At 37.4% G+C, this 15846-nt stretch overlaps 1 protein-coding gene across 2 annotated transcripts in view; it reads right to left on the bottom strand.

Moving 5' to 3' along the window:
• RAD18 (RAD18 E3 ubiquitin protein ligase) overlaps positions 1-15846 on the bottom strand; it is a 117256-nt gene that overhangs the window by 44974 nt on the left and 56436 nt on the right. For both annotated transcript variants that reach the window (XM_036738471.1, XM_036738472.1), the window contains exons 10-11: positions 11725-11862; positions 6916-7072 (exon numbers count right to left, since the gene is read on the bottom strand). In XM_036738471.1, coding sequence (XP_036594366.1) covers positions 6916-7072; positions 11725-11862 — 295 coding nt within the window. The remainder of the gene's footprint in view (positions 1-6915; positions 7073-11724; positions 11863-15846) is intronic.

Below are 15846 nucleotides of genomic sequence, written 5' to 3'. Positions count from 1 at the left end.
TATCATCTATTGTTTCCTTAGGAGAGCTACATAGCATATGTTTACTTAATATTTCTATTCTATCCTTCCTTAGTTTCCCAAAAAGTTAGGGAAAGATCACAATATCCCCCCAACATTAGCTACTCAAATTGTCCAATTTCTCTATGTGGCATTCCTAATTTCCATCTATATCTCTTCTCTCATGGTAATCACAAATTTTTCTTTCAAACACTCTTTTTTTTGAAGGAAAGCCAGCACACGTTAACCACATAGCTACCAGACAGACTTATCCTTCCTGTCAGAGTGCCTTCTCCAACACCATGCATGTAAATACTGCCATTCATGTTGTCATTCATTCTTCATACTTGAAGAGGACTAAAATGACATCATGATGTTGGGGTCAAAGTATGGTGAGTTCAACTGTGGCTGAACAGATCAATATGAGATCAGAAGGATCCGCCATAGATCGGGCACAGATAATCTGTTTGAACATTTAGGATGTCTTTAGATTTGCTCATCTCACATTTCTTTTGAGCTATTGCAATTCTGCTTTGTTCACAGAACACAGCTCCTTCTTTGATATGGGCATGCCTCCTGGGCAATCCTGTGCCAGCATCTCCCATGTCTCACAATCTATAATAAAGTTCTTCAAAGACCTTGAAAATGTCCTTGTGGGGGCAGCTAGGTGGTGTAGTGAATAGAGCAGGAGGAGCTCAGGACCTGAGTTCAAATCCAGCCTCTTGACACTTGAGACTTATTAGCTGTATGACCTTGGGCAAGTCACTTAACTCCAGTTGCCTTGCCTTCCCCCCTCAAAAAAAATGTCCTGTGTCACTCCTTCTGCCCTCCACATGAATGCTTACCTTGTGTGAGTTCTCTGTAAAAAAAAAAAAAAAAGTCTTTTATGGTAAACGTAGGTTTGGCATTCAGACAATGGGGCCAGCCCATCAGAATTGTGTTCTCTACAACAGAGTTTGAATGCTTGGAAGTTTAGCTCAAGAGAGGACCTCAGCATCCAGTACTCATCAGAGTCTTCCTAAGACAATTCAAATGGAAGTGGTTCAATTTTCTGACATGGTACTGGTAGACTCTCTAGATTTCACAGGCATACAATAACGAAGTCAGCAAAATGGCTCTCTAGACCTTCAGTTTGGTAGACACCTCTTCTCTCCCACACTTTCCTTTGGAGCCTCACAAACATTGACCCAGCTCTGTCAATGCATGCATCCATCTCATCATCTATATATACATCCCTGGAAAGTATACTGCCAGGGTAACTGAACTTATCCACGGCATTTAAAATTTTTTCCATTTGACGTAAACAATGGTTCTACATATGGATGGTGTGGTGCTAGCTGGTGGAGAATCTCTGCTTTTTCTAGAGTTGTCAGGCCAAAATTAGAACAAGCAGCAGAAAGGCAGTCTGTATTCTATTGCATCTCAGTCTCAGAGGCTGCACTGCATGCACAATCATCTGCAAACAAAAAGTCAAGTACCAACTCTCCCTTCATTTTAGTTGACTTATAGCCTTTTCAAGACAGTTTACCATCAATGTGATAGCTGACCCTGATACCATTTTTGTCCTCATTGAAGGCATCTGACATTACAGAAAACATCATGCATGAGAGCATCAAAATATGAGAGCAAGCACACAGCCTTACTTTACTCCACTGGTAACTTTGAAAGTGAGAGAACAACATCCTTTATCCAGAACCCATGTAAGTATACCATCGTGAAACCAGTATACAATACTAATGAACTTCTCTGGGCAATTAAATTTCACCACGATCTTCCACAAGCCTTGGTCAGGTCAATGCACATTGTATACGTGTTCCGTTCTGCTCCTGGCATTTCTCCTACAGTTGTCAGGCAGCAAACATCATGTCAAATTTCTCAGCCCTTTCTGGAGCCACACTGGCTCTCAGATCACCCAATTAAAGAGGACTCTGGCAAGAATCTCTCCAGCAATGACTAAGAGCAATGAAAAATCGCCCTTCTATGATTGTCACAATCTGTTTCCTTGAACTATGTATGTAAATGATGTCATTCACATACAAAGAGTGTATTGCTAAATCATTGGTAAAATGTGCATTTGGATGGCTTTTTCCTAATTTGGGAGAATAACAATCTACACTTTGTTATGTAGTTCTTCCCTGTGACCAATTTCTTTATACTTGTAGCATAACTGGTAGAAGTTAGAGGTATAATTTATATTCATGTAGCAGAATGAAGTTAAATACCTGTCCTACATGGAGATTGTACTTACTTATTTGACCTCAATTAGCGTAGTGTTCTGAGCTACCTCAAGTCACAAAGAGTAAATAGCAACAATGCAATTTTAATTAAAATTTTTCATTCCATTAATGCCCCTGTCTTATCTCTCTCTTGACAAACTTTTGTCCTTATGCAATAGAGACCTTAAGTCAATGTGCATATATCAATCTTATCTTTTAAAATATGCCAGATTCATAGTTCAACTACTTCTCTTCAGACAATGGCTTCACTCTCTTTTCATAATAAAATTTCCATCCTTACAAACAGTTACTTTTTAAACCCTCCTGTCTATAGGTGGATGGCCCAAATGCTTTCCCTACACAGTCACAATAAAAAGCACTTTTTTTTTCAACTGTTCAGCTGTCAATAAATAAGGAGAAGTGTCTTGCTTGCCAAAATTGGAAAACAAAAGTTCTCTTCTCCTATTTAAATAGAACAATAAAGTCATTTATTGAAGTTTAGGCAAGTGCCTCCAACTCCAGGGAATCATCTATCATGTGGCCAGCTGTTTCAGCAATAAATAATATTCTTATCAGTTTGTTAATCATCTCAGTATTTATGCTTTAAAGGATAGCAAATACTTTAACAATTTAAATCCTAAAACAGGCATTTATCTAAAAGAAAGGAAAGAAGAAATACAACTTCACAAGAGCAACAATTAGGAATGGATATACTTTATTGGGTCATGTGATGATAAAAGGTTCACTCTTCAAGCTGCGTGCATGTTACATTATGTTGAAAAAGCTAACTGTGGCTACTAAAACAAAATGGAGAATTTTCTTTTGTATCCAAGTGTGCTTACAGCTGAAGGAAGCTTAGAGATCATCTAGTTCAGGCTCCTCATTTTACAGATGAACAAACTAAAAGTCTTTAGAGGCAAAGTAATTTGCCCAAGACCAGGCATTAAGCCAGGCAGAGATCCTCCAGGAAAGATCTACAGTGGTGTGGAAGTAACTAAGGTCACCATAGCTATGTTGGCAGAGCGAGCTCCAACAGAAAGGGTCCAGCCTGGCTAAGAACAGAAAGGCTCATCATAGACTGAGCACAGGGCAGTGCATTTTTCAACTATGGTAATCCTCAAAGATCATCTACTAGGCTACTGAGGGGTTACAATGTTGGTGATATCACAGATTCATGATCGAGAACTGGAAGAGACATCCAGAGTCATCTAGAATGAAAGCACAACCTCCATTGTAAGCGCTTGATAAATGCTCAACAAATACCAAAGCAAGATAACTGCTGCCCACAGGGTACTTGTTAAAATTTTAATGTGGAATGATAACACACATGGGGAAAGGTGAGCAAGAAGGGATATTTTGATTTTGAATAGTACAGTAAGTAGTGTAATAAGGGAATAAACCAACATACCCTTTCCAGTTTCCAGAGCTGGAAGGGACAAGAACAAGGCTATGAGTGAGCAGCATAGTATCTGGAGAAAAAATAGTCAGATAGTAAAGTGGAGGATAGCTGGAGTCCAGGGCCCAGGTGTAGTGGAAGACAGAGAAAACCACCAGTACAAGTCAGTACAGTGGGATAAGTAGGAAAGAGAGATAAAATGTTCCAGGCATTAAACAGAAAGTGTTAAGTCTTCCACAGCCTTGTTTCTGGTTTGCGAAGACAGGTATCTACTCCAAGCACCTCACTTCACAGATGAGGAAATTGAGGCCCAGGGAAGTTAAGAGAGTTGTCCAAGGTCCCAAAGGTAGTGAGTAGGTAAGCCAGGATTCGAACCCAAGGCCTCTGATTCAATAGTCCCTAGTCTTTCCACTGTACCATACTGTGGAGAGAATAACCACACTCACATAATAATTTTTTAAGAAGAAGGGGCTACAAGAATAGATTGCAGTCTGAGTGAAAACTATAGCAACTATACAATAGCCCCAAATTCTTCAAGAAATCTAGTATTACCAAGTGACATTCCCTGAGAAAATATAAGATATAATATTCTTTCTGTTTGCTGAATTTTAGACAAATTAGGTAATGCTCCCCATGATTTTACTCCCTAAAATTTATTTTTTTATGAGTCTTTCATCCTGAGTATGTCAAGAGCCTTGAGAAAGTAGCAAGCTAGTGAGCATACACCCCTAAACTAAAAGTATTTTTTCTCAATTTGATGCATGGTATATTATTCTAAGGCATCTATTAAAATTAATTTTATCTATTTTAAATAAAGATTACATGGTTCCCATGAATATTCCAGTTTCTGCCTCATCTTCAATTTTCCTCACTTTCCTCAAAAACTCTTCCTTTCAGCTTTACACATCTGATTACTTCTTAATGACTTCTGCTTTGTAGTATCTGTAGTCTGAATGAGGAACTGACCAAATAGATGAAATCCACCCGGAGCAAGACAATTTTAAAAGCAAAACACGAAAAAAGATTTTCAAGGTATTTCAAATAGGGGAAGATTCCCAAACAATAGAAAAGATCATGAAGCATGCTTTCTACCAAAAAAAGAATTCGACCAACAATATACCAGCACCTACCAACCCATATCCCTATTTTCTCATCTTTATTTAAAAAAAGACTCTAAAAGAATGAAACGCATTGATAGTATCTCCAGAGAAAATATAAAAAGGGAACAAGCAGAATTTTTACAGATGGTTGTCTATAACAGACACATCTTTGATCATACAACTAAGCAACTAAGAAACATATAGAGTATAAAATCCCACTCTATTTACTGATTTTATTTTAATGATTTGGTAAAATGAAATGTGTCCTTGAAGGTTCTCCTCAGACAGGAATCCTGTAAGAATAAAAATTATATAAGGATGCAAAAAAAAAAATTACACACACACACACACACACACAAAGAGGTAACTGGTCAACAATCTAGTGATTATGAGCAACGTATAAAAGAGGGACAACCACTCATTTAAGGTGTTTGCCAGCATCAGAGATGTCTTATGTAGAGTCCGAATAAAAGCATTCCCTACTGATGGTGAGACTCTCTAAATGTTCTTATTAACAGTCTGACAATTGTACTCAGTGAACTAAAGTCTTGGAGCATTACAAATCCTTTCCAATGAAACCCATAGGAATGTGAAAGACACTGGTTTAGCCATCCACAGTGAAAAGACAAGTCAAATACAAAATACATATTGTCAAGAAAATGACATACAGTTAGATGAGTAGTCCCATCAATATAAATCCTAGATAGGCACTGCAGATGAACAATAAGCTACTCAGAGAATTAATTAGGAAGTAAGATATTAGGCTGGATTTCATTTGGGAAATTATGCAGAACTGTCATGGATCTCATCAGCTCCTTTTCACAAAGCTTATCCTTATAGCATTAATATTCCCCCCTAATGATGATGCATGGCTGAGAAGCATGGAATACTAATACCGATGAAGACTCAAAATTACAAAGGGATAAGTACGTACTAGTATGTTACCAGTAATGACCTGGGTAAAAGAAATAGCATGAGAAGCATGCTATTTTTCACTTTCTTTCTTTCATTCTTTTTCTGTTATTTGAGAATTCTTATACAAAATGACAAATATGGAAATATTTTACACGATTGTACATGTATAATCTACATCTGTTTGCTTACTGTCTCAGGGAGGGGGGAGGAGAAGGAAGGAGGAAGGGATAGAATTTGGAATTCAAAACTTTAAAAAGAATTTTAAAAAATTGTTCTAACATGTAATTGGGGAAAAATTAGGGAAAAAATTAAATATATTAATATAATATACTAAACATAGTATAATTATAATATTATATAAAATATAATATATAATATAAATATATATATATTTAAAAGAAAGAAATAGCCTGAAAACATTATCAAGGAGATGTCTGAATGGAAAATGATCAAAGCTGTTCACTATCAGACACATATGGACAGTCTGAATGGTCTTCTGGTAGTTCTAAGATAATAAAAGAAACAGAATGAAGCCCCCAAAACAGTGGATGGATCTTCCATGGACAATTTTAAGAAAGACATGGAGAAAAATCACACAAATTGAGAAGGCACAATCCTTTTTAAAGGTCTACGAAGCTCTAAATCAGGCCTGCACAACCTGTGGCCCGTGGGTCACTTACGGCCTGTGGACACGCCAAAAGATTTCAGGCAGTCCACAAAAAATGTAGAAGAAAACAACATTTTTTGCAGGCTGCCCGAAATTTTTTGGTGTACTGCAAACAGCCAGTGGGCCGCAGGTTGTGCAGGCATGCTCCAAATGCTTGTTGACTATTTGCTGAAGAGACAATCCACATGATAAAATAATGGATCTATCAAAACAAAACATAAACCCTTGTATAAGGTAAATTTGTACTTCCTCACAAACCCTCCTTGAGCCAAATAGCTGTCATCACCACTCCCTACACCATTGTCCCCTTGCCTTCCTCTAGCTTTAGGAAATGTACAAAAGGTCCTCAGTAAGGAGTTAGGTGGGAAACCAGGGTCACCTTCTGGAATCACTGATTGCAATCACCCAATTTCTGCCTTAATCTTAAATAAATATCACACATGGAAATGTCACACAAGGAGACTAGAATGTCATCAAAAACAATAAGTTATTGAGGAACTACTAGTAGCAGAGAGCTGGATTTCATCTCAAAACTATTTCTCAAACCCTTTCCTAAACAGCTATCCCATGAAAAGAAATGATGATAGAAATTTACAAGAAAATCCTAATATATATTGCAATTACCTGCTTCCTGAATCTGATGTAGTGAATAGAGGAGTTTCCTGAACTTCAGATAAATTAGAAGAGTCATCTATTGCAACTTGTTCCATCTCTATCTGGGATTCCACCAGGACTGTAGGTGAGCTCAGATCTGTGAGTATTGGTTTACTATCCTCTTCTCCTAAAAAGAAAAGTTAAAAACCATGAATGCTACGTTTTTTTAAAAGAAAAATTAAACTCTTTCTTAATGTAATACTTTGAAAAAAAATTAGCTCCTTTTAAGCTTAGAGGCAATATAATGGCTCTCTGAGTTCATATGGTTCTCTCCTCTACTCATTTAGGGAGTTTATATTAAACAAAAAGTGAAGGGTACACTCACAATTGCTCGAGCTTCCAGTTAAGAAAATCACTGAGATTTAGGCAGAGGTTTGGCTCTCTGACTTAATTTACATTTATATTTCTCTCTAACCACTGGCCTCTTTATGACTGAGGCAAAATGCAAGTCATCAGAAACACCTGGGCAAAAAAGAAATAAAATACATTCCAGTGTTCCTTGACTTCCAGGAACCAGGAGGAGATGCTGGTAATAAGTATATCTTTTACCAAAATGGCCACCAGTCCTGAACAGGTACATAAAACAGGCAGCCTCAGCTCTGCTGTGAGCTGAATGTAGAGCCTGTGGCCCTTCTCAGTCTCTCCATCCCTGTCACAGCTCAATTCTACTCTCTTTCTGCTTTTGTCCCTCTGCTGTTCCCTCTTTTCAGCTCAGGTCTCCATTGTCTCTAACACTATTTCTGAGCAGTCAAAAATCAACCATGGGGCATTACTACATCCCTCACGCAATCCAAACAGATTTCCTGGGCAATTCCTCCCATGATTTTCAAGGACATTTTGCACTTAATCTAAAGTTTTTGATTGACCAACTAAGATGTATTCTCATATGACAAAGGTAGCTGTGCTAAACAGGTGAGATGATGTCAACCCTAACTTTATATTTACATATACTAACTGATGACATTTTATATAAAACCTTAAAGTGTGGAAAGTGTTTTTCAGACCTCACCTCAGACAGACCTCCAATGGAACCTTATAAGAAGCCTTGGAGGAAGGTGCTACAAGGTATGGTCTGCTCCATCTACCCTGAAAGCTTATAGGACTTTCCCATAGTTAAGTATAAGAGGGAGAATTTTAATCAGGCTACCCCTGGCACTTTTTCCCATCATGCCACACTGCTTCTCTTATGTCTCAGGGGCCTCCTAGTCTGTAAACGAGATGTCATTTTTTTCACCTCCACTCCAATCTTCTCTTTGTTTATTATGTGGAAAAAAAGAAGGTACTACAATGCTATCATTTATAAAGCCTGACTCTTAGCATAAGAAGAATTACTGAAAAATTAATTACAACCCATCAAAAAGATCTTATTCTTAAAATAAAGCTTCTGGAATAATAACATTCCTAAAGAATTCTTAAATATTTGAGGATTGCTTTTTAAAAAATACATTCAACAGACAAAAGAAAAAATATAATTAATAAATAGATCAAATGAGCAGGGATTCAAACCCCTTAGCTAAAAAACCATGATAGCTGTCACTGATGAAAACTTGACTAACAGTATGGCACACCTAATAACTGGGTCCAACTCCCCATGACCTTTGTCACATCCCAAGTTTTCTAGATCTCATAAACATAGATATAGCCACCATATTAATTAACAGCTAATAGTGTGGAAGAAAGTCTGAAAACATGATTAAAGAAAAGTATCCAGGTAAGATTCTTCTTTACACCTCTCTCTCTAAGAATATAACTCAGAATTCAGCTGGTACTCTCAGAAGTAACCAATTTTGAGATATACTCTCAACTAGGCAGAATGAAGACTCCAAAAATAGAAGCTTTGGAGGACTCCTCCACTCAAAAAGAGTGAGAAAAAAAATGACCCTAAATCCCTTTGCTAAGTATTCAGTGAAGAAGTTTCCCCAAAAGGAAAGAAGTTGTCCTTATGATCCAAAAGAAAAACTTAATAAAAAACTGGGCAAAAATCAAGGCAGACATTAGCTGAAGAGAAAGAATGGAAAAGAAAGAAACAAAGAGTGGTAATCCTAGAAATCTAAGGATAACCTATGTCTCCAACAGCTACAGCTTCTCCAATGAAGCTAAAAGAACCTGAGTTTAAACAAAATGGTAGTTCATGTACTATCTCAACACAAGATTTCTTATCAGCTAACTACAAAAAGTTTAAACACTATACATGGAAGTTTATATACTGTTTTTTGAAGTTTCCATATTGCTAATGTGGCATGGAGTTCATCTTTAAGGACATTTTCATCACAAAAAAAAATTAAGTTTTCACAAACTTTAATAAAGAGCACCATGACATAGATTTTCAAGTATTTGTTGAGATGGGAAAGCTTATGAAAGAAAGTAATTATCGATCTGGTGTTTCAGCAATCCGGCTAGTAGCTGCTGTGATGGTGTAAAACCAACAACAACCAGCTCACAGAACGCTGCAAGCCCAAGTTCTTTTGATCTGCTTTACTAAGGAAAGCAACATTTAGGGGTTAACAAACTTTATATCACTCACTTAGTTCAGGGGAAAAAGTCAGCACCCTGAGCTTCAAAGCAAACATAAACAAATTATAAACATCAACAGACAAACCTTGTCTGATTCAAATCTCAATGCATAGTTACCAGAGTTTAACAAAGTCCCAACATCTGGGTTTACAAGCTGGAGGGCTCTACAGCTGCTCTGAGTCTTCACATCAGTGAGCCACCAAGAGTGAGAGCCCTAAGCAAATAGCTCTGTCTTCCCTTTTTATGCACTCTTTAGCCATCATCAAACGTCATCTGAGCGAACAGAACTTAGGCTCTTACTATTGGCTCTGGAGTTAGCACCTCCCCCTAGGACCTTGAGGGCTTCACGCCGACATCGGCTTAGCACCTAGTAGTTAGGGGTTTTGGGCCTACTTGGGAAGCAAAGATATAATCAGACCTCCCTTCATTGGCCCCACCTGGAGCCCCACCTTAGTTACCAATTCACACCCACAAAGGCTTAGCACCTAATAGATAGGGGTTTGAGTCTTGGGTTTAGCACCTAATAGCACCTAATAAGACTCAATCAAAGACACACAACTTAATTGATATTACATCTGGTCAAGAAAAATCACTCCTAAAAACTCCAGCCAGAGTCCACAAACTCAAAGCTCTTTAGAAATAATGAAAGTTTATTATACTGAGAGAACATCAAACACCAAAAAAACCTACAATTTCAACTAAGAAAAGCACTAACTGATACTGCCTCAATGGCTCTGAAACATCCATCACTACTAATATAAAATTAACTGAGTCCCTTAATGTATACTGGAAAAGGGACCATGCCAATGGATAAAGCCCTTCTTCCCAGTGCTTCTATTTTAAAAGAGAAACATATCAGGTATAACCAGTACCAAGTGAAGCATAAGGCAGATAAGGCACCCAGTAAAAAGATGGCAAAGTGGGAAGCAGCATGGGGTAATGACAAAAGCAATTAACCTGGAGTCAGGACGCCAAAGGTTAGTTCTGGTTTTAACAGTTTTTAGTTCTCTGTTCTGAATTAAGTCATTTTAGCTGACTCAGCCTCAGTTCCTTGCGCTGTAAAACAATGGTAATAGACTAGATGATTTCTAAGGTCTTATCCAGCCTGATGTTTCATGAAATAAAATAACAGCTAATAATAATATTTATCTAGTGCTTTAAGGTTTATCAAGCACTTTACAATATTATTCATTTTACCTCCCTAACAACTCTGGGAGGTAGGTGCTATTATCTCCATTTTACAGATAAGTAAATTAAGGCAAGGTTTAGTGACTTGCCCTGGGTCTTACAGCTAATGAGTATTTGAGGCCATATTAGAACTCAGGTCTTCTGGACTCTAAGTCCAGCATTTAAAAGACTGCCAATCCAAATGATTTGGTTTTGGTTTTTGGAAAATCTACAAATAAGATTGAATCTCAGAAGTCAATTAAACAGGTAAATGCAAATGAACTGACAGACTTATTCCAGCCAAACACAGAAATTCAACTTCAAACACTATGGTATAAGAGAATTTGAGTACTTCGATGTTGATGAAGTCTTCTGGGGACAAAAGAATGGTCAAAGACTAATAGGAACTAAAGCTTTGTGCCTGTACTTAAATCATGTCATACATAGTTTTACACACTCCCAAACTATTCCTAAGCCCAGATCTGGGCTACAAAGAAACTTAACAAACATGCAGAGAAAACAAGTATCTTTAACTTGCTAGAAAAGTCACAGAACCCCATTATTATAGATCAGACTGTCTCACATCTGGAAAGGATCTCAAAGGCTCTGATCTAATCCCTTCATTTTAGAAATAAGGACATCTGTGTGGAGAGAGGTTAAGTGCCTTGCCCACAATCATAGAGGTATTGACAGAGGTAAGATTTGAACAAAGATCCTCCTGCTCAGTATGCTCCAAGTTTGATACTCTCAGATAAAATCATCTTCTCATCTGGTCTGGTTCATTAGCCAAAGCCACGGTAATAGAATGAAGATACTAATCTGGAACTATAAAATGAGTAAATTTTTAAAAATGAAAGAATGTGTTTCTTGTCAGCATATTAAATATTAGAAGTTTGGGATTTTTCAGCAGTATATTCCCTCCCCACAATAATTACATTATTATTTTATAATAATAAAAGAATTTATTTTTAATGCAAGCTATACTAGTACCTTTAGCAACAAATCATATGTTCTACAAATTAAGCTTTTTATGCTACATATAAATGGCAATGTAGTATTTATTCCCACTTGTTTTTTTTTGCTTTGAAAGTTTCTTACCCATAGTTACTGGCAATAACTCTTCCCTGGATCCCTCTACCTCCTGCTTTATTTCTTTGGTCAGCAGTTTGCCAGCTTTCTTGTACCGGTTTTTTATTTCATCCACTAGAAGTTTAAATTCATTTTGATGTTCTTTACCTGAAAGATAAAGATCTTCTTAAAGCAAAAAGTAAAAAAAAAAAAATCAACTACCCACTATTCACACACTATGTATCCAAAAGTACATTTATTACATTAACAACACATCTTTATGGTACATTATGGTCTGCAAAGCACTTTTCTCACAACAACCCCATAATTTGGGCTGTCAGTAATCAAGCATCTGTGATTGTAACTGGAAATTACCTCCACCACCACAAATAGCAACCACCCACAACTTAATAAAAACATCTTAGTGTCTGAGTTGGCTGAGGCCCAGCAGGCTGAAAGGGCTGGTCCAGGTTTCAATGCCTGGCTTGGAAGTGTTAGAAGCAACAACGGCCCCGAGTTTCCATGAACTGAAGTCCAGTACTCTACCCCACCATGTTCCACTATCTCTCTAAGCTAGAAAGTACAAGCGTTACTTTGCCCACTTGACAGATAGGTATAGGTCGTGCTTGTCCTTCATTCTCAAAGAGGACCATGACATCAGGGAAATGATAACATGACTTGCAGTTGACTTTGATTTGAGTGAGGGAAGGCTGTGCAAGGTCACCAGCCTCACTTTCTCCTCCAGAGCCATCTGGATCCAGTGGCCTGATATTCACCAGGACAACTAGAGATGGCCCAGGATGAATTAGGAGACCCTGGCCCTTTCAGGCTAAGGTCTTTTCAGGTTCTCACTTTGAGTGAGGTAAGGCCCATTCAGTGAATAGGCCTCTTTTAAGAAGTTAATCAAGGGATGGCCCCTTTAATCAAAACTCAAAAGAAAAATCAAACTGGGAGGGAAAGACCTTAGGGTTCCTGGCCAAAACAGAAACAGTTACTATTTAGTATATGTAAAGAGGTAAAATGAATTGCCCTAGGTCACAAAGTTGGTAAGTGTTAAAGCCAGCATTTGAACCCAGGCCTACTAACTCCAAGAGCAATGTTCTTTCTCTACTACTATACTTTGCTACTTCAAACCATAGCAGGCAAAGAGGATAATTTGGTCAGAGACTTAAGAATCACTTCCAACAAATTCTCAGAGGATAGAGAACATTTGGGCAATGGCATTCTGAAGGATCTATCCATTATCCATTACTTCTTCCTCCCCTTTCTCTCTTCTGATTTCTATAAGGCATAGACCTTGAATTAGAAGTGAAAAGAAGATTAGAATTCCAAAAGACTAGAATGTCTCTGAAGTGTGGGGCATGAAGAGTGAAGCTGAAGAGAATTTCAGAGACTGGGAAGTGACCTTAGAGATCATCCCACTACAAATTAAGAAACTGAAACCCAGAGAGGTTAAGTGATGTACCAAAGGTCACATGGAGAATGAGAGGGTCAAGATTTGAAGCTAGATCCCCTGGCTCAAAAGCCAGCTCTTTCCAATAAACAATCCCACCTCCTAGAAACACATCAGAAGCCAAGGCACCCTATTTTCCTAAGCACGATTCTCACTAACAGTGTGACTGCTGGGAAGCCCCTGAACCTCCGCATACCCATCTGTAAAATAAAGATGTTGGTCTAGATGAGGTTAAGCCCCTACTACCATCCCTTTGGTTCTCTTCTTTCAGTGGATGAAGATATTTTACTGAAAATTGAAACTGTCGCTCCTGAGTTCTCTTATGTATTCTACACTGAAAGTCCTTCTATACCATCACCTATTCCCAAAAATGACTGTGATGTAAAGACAAAAGGCATTAATAAATTATATTAAGGAATTAATTTCTAATTTTTTTTTATAATGCTGATTTGACAAGGAATCATCTGACCAAAACAGTATGAAATAGTGAACAAAGTGCTGAGTTTGGAGTCAGTAAGCTTTGGGTTTGAATCCTCTGACATTTACTAGCTGTGTGACATGGACAAGTCATTTACCCTCTATGTACCTTAGGCAACTTCCTAGGCCATACCTCCTAATGCATAATAGCTCAATATAGGGAATTTCCTTCCACCAATTTAAATCACAGATTCTACAGTTTTCTATGGCTTATAAAATATACAATTTATCCTTTATATCCTTGGCTATTCCTAAGGATTGTGAAGGACTTTAAAAGTAAAGCACAAGAATCTGTATTTTATCCTAGAGACAAGAAGGAGCCTTTCTCAAAACCAATTCCCTATCAATGACAAAACATTCTTTCCAATTCAAAAATGACTTGATTTTTTAAAAATGACTTCGATATGTAAAGGATTAAAAAAATAACATTAATGGGGTTGAGTTCAGATTTCTCCAAGAACTCCCCAAAGGTAGCCAAAAGAACAGAAGGTAAAAAAGTCAAATCTATCCTCTTTCCTTTGTTCTACCATAGATAGGGCCAACTCACAAGCCAAATCTGTGTTTTCTATCATTGCTGGCACAAGCCATAAGGATTAGGATTATAGGCTGTGGAGAATGTGAGTGTGCATGTTAGACTTTTTTAAGTCAACCCCCTTATGAAGTCATTTACTAAAAGACTTTCTAAGTGATGACTAAGGTTAATGTCTCCTGAGAAAGAACACATACTGATCAACTTTGGAGAAGGGATTAAGTTTGGCCTCCTCAAAGCTGTGGCAAGGAGTCCATAGCTCTCTTTACAAAGGTCCCTCTAAATATGGGGCAGAAACTGATTTACTCCCTAAGTCTAGGGCAGCCTTAGAACCTAACTAGGCTCCACAGCATAATAGCACAGCAACATGTGAATTTCCTTGTTGAAACTGAGTATTATTCTCTAAAAACAATTATTTGCAGTTATTTAAGTCATTTCTAAATCATCTATTCCCTAAATTTAAAAAAAAATCCTAGTTCTTTTAAATTCCTTATAAACATTGTTTTCTAACCCATTGATCAAGGCCTCCACATTTCTCATAAGCAATAAAAGAAGAAAAATAGGACACAGTATTCTAGTAAATGCCTAGATTACCTTGTGGTTTATATAAGCTTTTAGAGACCCCAGGATTATACATTATACTCAGCTTCTTAGCAACAGTGCAACACTGCTCACTTTTGTTCAACCTGTGATTCACTGAAACTCTTTTCTGCTATATTTAGCCAAGGCACGTAACTATCCTGATGCCTCCCACCCCCACCTCACCCCACCCTCAGTATTTACTATTTGGGTATCTTATTTCCTCTCTCAAAGAGACCCTTTTACTATTTATCCCTACTGAATTTTAAGAACTAGAAAATAAAATAGACCAAAACATCTTTTAGCAAGCAGGCAATATTAAAATGAGTTACAAGTCAGAAGGCAGAAATTTGTAATTAAAGTGAAGCTAAAACACAAAGTAAGATGTGATAGTCTGTTGGTAACAGAACAGTTGAGGAGGTAGCCCTGGTACGGCTACATACTGACAAAGACCGTGAAGGAAAAAAAAATTCTAAAGTTGACAAATAGAAAATAAAAATGAGCTTAGTGATTATATAAATAAAATGAGAAATACTTTTTAAATACATCTGCAAGCAATACATAGTAACAATGAAATTAGTCTAAGAAACAGTGTCATCGAATGGCCTAAGGACGAAATTCAAAGTTGCAAGTGTTCTCTGTTCCAATCCAAACGGAATAATGACTAATCTCATATACAGCATTCTATTTCCTGCCTCCATGTCTTGGCAGATGCTATCTTCTTACAGTCCTAGAATGCATTTTCTCCTAATCTCCACCTCTTGGAAATCTCTATACTCCCTTCCTTCCCCCGATCCCTACCCCTATTCCCTTGGTGCTCTCTTCCTCCAGAAATCCCTTTGCACTTACTTTGTCTCTACTTGTATTTACTTATCTATGTGCTTTTTATATCCCCCACTCACACTTCTCCAACCCTCAAGAATATAAGTTTCATTTTTGGCTCAGTATGCCCAATAGACAGTTCAGTGCCTTATCCCTAATAAATGTTCATTATATTATAATATATACTACTTCAGGTTCATGTTGTATATAAATTTCCTGGCATCTCATCTCTTTCTATTTAAAAAAATTGAGAACAATCCAATTCTCTCTCACAGAAATTCTTTGAACACTA

This window comes from Trichosurus vulpecula, chromosome 9 (genome assembly GCF_011100635.1).
Source record: "Trichosurus vulpecula isolate mTriVul1 chromosome 9, mTriVul1.pri, whole genome shotgun sequence".
Classification (NCBI taxonomy): Eukaryota; Metazoa; Chordata; class Mammalia; order Diprotodontia; family Phalangeridae; genus Trichosurus; species Trichosurus vulpecula.
Note: the sequence above shows the minus strand (reverse complement) of the source record. Positions and strands in the feature narration are given on the sequence as shown.